The sequence below is a fragment of the Hypomesus transpacificus genome, chromosome 18, assembly GCF_021917145.1.
Source record: "Hypomesus transpacificus isolate Combined female chromosome 18, fHypTra1, whole genome shotgun sequence".
In the NCBI taxonomy this organism is placed as follows: Eukaryota; Metazoa; Chordata; class Actinopteri; order Osmeriformes; family Osmeridae; genus Hypomesus; species Hypomesus transpacificus.
In genome coordinates this window covers 11,157,076-11,163,075 of record NC_061077.1, presented here as the reverse complement: position 1 = coordinate 11,163,075, position 6,000 = coordinate 11,157,076, and the positions used below count along the sequence as shown (strand labels likewise).

Genomic DNA, 6,000 nt, shown 5'->3' with positions numbered 1-6,000 from the left:
GTCTTACATAGCAAGTGACCATTACAATCCTGAACCACAAAATCCCCCTTCCTCTCTGCATTTAAGAAGGGTAAATTACATAAAGACATCTCACATTGTTACCTCTATGTATGCCATATTTGTTAGGATTTGTTAGTTGTATCTTTTTTTACAGTGGTAGAGACAAACCATAGTGAAGACGTTAGATAATCTTTATTGTAATTTGGAGGTAAAGGCAATTCTTTAAGTTGTTTGAAGGATTTATTTCAGATTACTTTTACGTGCAGCATTTCAGATCTATATATCTAAATATGTTTCTCAAATGTCTGGTGACAAACAAGGACGTGCTAAGAACATTAAATGAAACATGCGTCAATCTAATACTATGCTGCTCCTATCAGAGGACAACCCAGGAAGTGGTCATCAGACATCGTCGCCCTCCACGCCACAGTTCATGGTTTTCATGTCATTGTTCTAACATGGAAAATGTAGGTGGCTGACGGAGGTGGATGTCTACCAGGAATCATAAAAGAAGGGACTTCCCAATGCTCCCAAGTTCCTAGCACCCAGCCCCCTTACCCAACCACTGGAGCTGCAGGCCAACAAGCTGGGCTGTGATTACAGCGACCACAGCGGTTTGCAACAGGGTCGAGGTTCCCAGCTGAGCACTCACTTTCTAGACATGCGTGCTTAATGTTATTTGGTCTCTTACATGCTTCCTTCAGACTTTTAAAGTGTTTCCTCAGAGAAACGCTCTCGCTCAGCCTCATGTTAGCAACATCTCTGCACATGACCCTCTGCTATTGTTAGACTGCCACTGTCAACAACGGTATAGCTGTCGTAGCTGGTGACTTCATGGTCTGGTAACCAACCCTTTGAGTTTGGATTAAAAGTCCTTCTGTGCCATATGGAGACTTAAACAAGAAGATCTGACCTACCCACCTCACGTGCTGTGTTGACCATAAGAACACGCTGGGCTACAACACCTGTGTTCAGATCAGTTATAATATGAGTCAGGTGACAACATGTTTTTTTCCCCTTGTAATTGATATGTTTGGTTGTTCCTCTCCTTCTCTCACATGGCAGTTGATTGTGATCACCGTTTATTCGTCAAAGATGGGAAATTTGAGGTCATGCTAGAACAACCATCTTAAAACACACTCCTTAAGAAGGGCTGTATATCTCTGACCACTAAAGAGAGTATTTTTTGCCTTGATTGTGGTCTCTAGAAGGGAATGTTTTTGGCGTTGCTGGGAAGAGGCAAGCAGTTTCATAGCGTGGGAGGACAAAGTGTGAATAGTGTCCCATGTGTGCGTTATATTAAAACACTACAGACATTCAGCAATCCATTAAATCATTGTCTATTGTCCAAACTTTTGACCGGTACTGTACATTTGTGGTGTCTACCTACATGAATGGGTAAAGCCTGCTCTTAAGCCGAGAGAGTGTGTGTGTGTTTGTGTGCGCAGCAGTGTACAGTGATGCAAGACAGGGAGGATGGAAGGACATTGTGATAGCATGGGTTTCTCTCCACTCCCCAGCTCCTGCCAGTAACCACAACAGTTAGCAGGTCCCTGCATAAGCACCCACAGCTGCTTTTATCAGACCTCCGCAGTGCTTCCGCCACCCAGCATCCTCCCTTCCCTCTGCCTCTCCACCCCGAGATCACTTCCCCCACCAACCCCAAGATCCATATGTGCTTATGCAACTTGTACACACCTACAGGACATACAGCATACTTTCTCATTATTTTCCTCAATTTGAACATAACTGTTTTTTATTGATTCATATTGTTATTATTCTCTCATGTCTGATCACTATTTGATTATATACATTTATCTATTCATGATCTTCTGAATATATGAAAGTTCAGTAAGTCAAGGTTGAGTGAAATAATACACCGCTTCAATGTGACAACACTAAGGTATGCTAGCCTACTTTATGAGGAGGCTGAATGAACATTTTGAGTTGTGATTGATTTCAAGATTTTAAATTATGTTAAATCTAGTAGTCCTACAGTCTAAAAATGAAATACAAGCTATTGGCCATTGAGAAACATGCTTTTCCCCACTAGGTCTACAACAGCTAAGATAGTTTCCTTTGACTTCAAGGGTAATTACAACATCATAGTGGTTAGACTACATTGTGCGCATACACTGCCACATTGCAAAATGTGATGGTTACCCACATTTCTGTTGCTTACAGTTTAAATCATTGGCCTGTAGCTTCCATGTCCCATAGACAAATTCGCTATATGTCTATCAACACAGACCCTTTATGTAGGCCTACTCTTTTTTGATTTTAATTATGATAAATGTTCACCAAAATAATATGGTATAATAATAAGATTTATTCTGGTTATTTATATGGAGTTGGATAGCGAAGGGAAATCCCCATTGGCCTCAGCTTGTAGATTGATGCTTCCCAGAAGATGTGGTGGAGATTGGTTGGAGGAGAGGACAGTGACAGTAAAGACAAGCCGCACAATCAACTCAACTGGCAGAGGTTACAACGGTTATAATAACCTTGATTTATTTGCTTTATAGTCTCCTTATGCACATACACAAATTATTGAATTACCATCTATATCAATATGCACATAATGACGATAACTCAAAACCAATTACGAAACTTTAACTTAACTTCCAATTGAAGCCTGTGTGTGCCCCCCGAACCCTGGCAGAGGATGTGAGCTGGTCGATGACAGTCAGTGACTGACGTCATCATCCAGCTAGCTACCTAGCTCAACTAGCATTTATTGAATTGTAGTCTTTAGCTAAACAGGGTAGCTAGCTGTACGTGACAAGGAAGACGATGGATTCACCAATACTGGTAATAATTCTGATATATGCATATCTACATTTGTACTTTTCAAGGTATTTATAGTATTATTGAAATATAGAGTCAGGCTAGATTAAGATGAGACCTGACTGCGGAAATTGTAGCTAAATTAATTTGCTACTACTGTACAGTAGCTTGCTAACAACAAGTTGTGCTAGCTAGCCAGCTAACGTTAGCTGGCTAGCTAGCTAGTGTTAGCGATACTGACTTGTAGTAGATACAAATACGTTTTATTGTCGACACAGCTAATCTGCCAACATCATCAGTTAGCTAACAGTCAGATTAAATTGGTTGGACAAACTTGTTGACCTGTTTAAACGTGTTTCCTTTCACATAGCTAACCGTCTTGACCTAGCTAGCAAAACAAATCAGACTGAGTGGTTCTTAAGTGTCAGCATGGTATTTCATTGTTTCGACAGGAGCCTTCATTGTACACAGTCAAAGCCGTGCTCATTCTGGACAATGATGGAGATAGACTATATGCAAAGGTATGATGAGTTGGATTTAGTCCTTGATGTATACTGTACTGAACTCTACTGAACTGTACTGAACTGGGGGTCAGATGGCTGAGCGGTTAGGCAGTCGGGCTATTAATCAGAAGGTTGTTGGTTCGATTTTCGGCCGTGCCAAATGACGTTGAGCCCACTTCACCCTTCTTGCCTCGGGAGGAATGTCCCTGTACTCACTGTAAATCGCTCTGGATAAGAGCGTCTGCTAAATGACTATATGTAAATGTGAACTTGGCTAGCTCTTCTAGCTGTGTTTGTGTGAAGGAATTCAAAGACAAGATACTTTGTTTAGACCATATTAAATCACATAATACGCACATTCTAAATAGCTAGTACGAGACTACAGTAATCTAAAGGTACTCTAACCTGCATTTCTTATTCTCTTTAGTATTACGATGAGACATACCCCACAGTGAAAGAACAGAAAGCCTTTGAGAAGAACATCTTTAACAAGACACATCGAACTGACAGTAAGACGCTCATACATAAGGAATCACCAGATGTCAACCCTGCCTCTGCAATTATGCATCATTGTGTTGTTTTTGATTGCCCTTAGGCGAGATAGCATTACTTGAGGGTCTCACAGTGGTCTACAAGAGCAACATAGACCTCTTCTTCTATGTTATTGGAAGTTCCCATGAAAACGAGGTAAACTATCTCCTCACAAAATGTTGCCAACTTTATTCCCATCACATCGGCTGTGCTTCACTCAAATCCAAACTTTGTCTTCAGCTGTGCTTAACTCAAATCTGAACTTTGTGTTATTTCTTTTTTACTTTCCCAGTTGATGTTAATGGCCGTTCTAAATTGTTTGTTTGACTCATTGAGCCAAATGCTGAGGTGAGAGCTCAATATAATAGGGCATCAAGTTGTGTGTGTTCAGTACATGTGGACGTTGTATGTGAATCATATCCTGTCTGTTCTGTCCATTTGCAGGAAGAATGTGGAGAGGAGAGCATTGCTGGAGAATATGGAAGGTCTCTTCCTGGCAGTGGATGAGATTGTGGATGGGGGGTGAGCTTGAAGAAAAAATAATAATTATGAAGAATTTTTGTTTATATATATATATATATATGAATATGTCATTTGTGGTTTAGTCTGGTCTCTTGCTGTCACATTTTACAGTAGTCATCAGTCTTTGTATCTCTGCCTCCCCCTGCAGGGTGATCTTGGAAAGCGACCCACAGCAGGTGGTCCACCGTGTGGCGCTGAGGGTAAAAGGCTCCTCTCCTGTCCTCACTTCCAGTTATTGACGATTTTTTCTTTCTTTCTAGAATCTAAACATGTCTGTGTCTTCTCTTTTATAGGGCGATGACGTGCCTTTAACAGAGCAGACTGTCACACAGGTAGGAAAAACACCAGCATTGTACAGCATTGGATGCCCCACGTCTTTACTCGTGAGAAATGTGTGAAAACTGTTTTTTAATATCACCTTGCTTCTAGCATAGTGATGAGCCCACCAGGAAACCACTCTGCAACTCTAATATGATCACCAACTGCATATGATTACCAATTATTAGTCGTCAGTAGCCGGCGGTGATTCCGTTACTGTGTGTGCGTGCGAGGGTGTGCGCTCCCCCTGATTAATGTTCTCATTTAAGAGGCCTGTGACAGGCTGCCGCCATCCCTTCTGTGGCGGTGATTCACTGCTGTTCCCCTTCTTCATGCTTTATGGTTATGGTTGGCCTCTCGTTCAACAAATTAAGATGATGAATTAATTCCTGCATATTTCCCTTTACTGGCATTACTCATCTCGTAGTCTGTAAAACTTTTGTCGAACCATATCGTAATTTCTTTGGCTAGATTTGGACTCGCTTTACATCCTTGAATTAGCCATTGTTCTTTTGCACGTGTGCCGTTTGATTTAAATGTCATTGTTGTCCTTTTTGTATTGTGTTAAATAATTCATACAGTGTTGGCTTAGTGTGTTTTTAGTCTGTTTCTCACAATCACATATTTTTATTCACAGGTGCTGCAGTCTGCCAAAGAACAGATCAAATGGTCTCTGCTTCGATAGGACCGATTGGGCAACATGACGTAGTTCCATTCCCACTCTGCCTCCATGTTGCCTACCTGTCCTCCAATCAATACTATGACAAGTGCAGTGGCTCATCCAATCACGTCTCATATGTAGATCAGAAGCGAAAGGTCTATAGCTTACCATGTACATCAATAGTGTGAGGGTTGTTAGATATACTGGATGATACACATTCCTACCACCGCACGGGTTGTGGGTTGAAATAGCTCTGGAGTTTTTTTTCCTCATCCACAAAAACTTTGTGACCATCACTTGTCATTCCAACATTCCATGTACCAGTTAGTGCAGACATATGATCATATATTGGCAGGGTTTTTTTTTCTTCAAAGTACTGTACAGTCCATCAAGTACTGTCTCCTTAATGAAAGGCCAAGACAGACATTTCTAGGTGATGTGAAAGTTTAATGGAAATCTGTCTGTCAGATGCAGTGTGTTATACTGATGTCATCATCTGTCATCAAATACTTTGAATAAATTCAATTCAGAATCTTTGTGTATCCAAGTAAATTGCATCTCCAGATCACTCATAAATTTAAATTGAATGGTTTGAACAGAATCTTCAATTACATTTGGTGCAGGGGCTATTAGGTACCACAACCATAAATGCACATTGAAACAGCTAATTGCCTTTAT

General features: G+C 40.8%; 1 protein-coding gene across 1 annotated transcript; it reads left to right on the top strand.

The window, feature by feature from the left end:
- The first annotated feature begins 2,707 nt into the window (after window positions 1–2,707).
- Window positions 2,708–5,856, top strand: copz1 (COPI coat complex subunit zeta 1). Its single transcript, XM_047040828.1, has 9 exons — window positions 2,708–2,811; window positions 3,240–3,308; window positions 3,718–3,799; window positions 3,886–3,977; window positions 4,114–4,169; window positions 4,266–4,343; window positions 4,492–4,543; window positions 4,637–4,675; window positions 5,299–5,856. Exons 1-9 carry the CDS (start codon window positions 2,794–2,796, stop codon window positions 5,344–5,346), a joined length of 534 nt encoding a protein of 177 aa, XP_046896784.1. The 5' UTR covers window positions 2,708–2,793; the 3' UTR covers window positions 5,347–5,856.
- The last annotated feature ends 144 nt before the right edge of the window (window positions 5,857–6,000 follow it).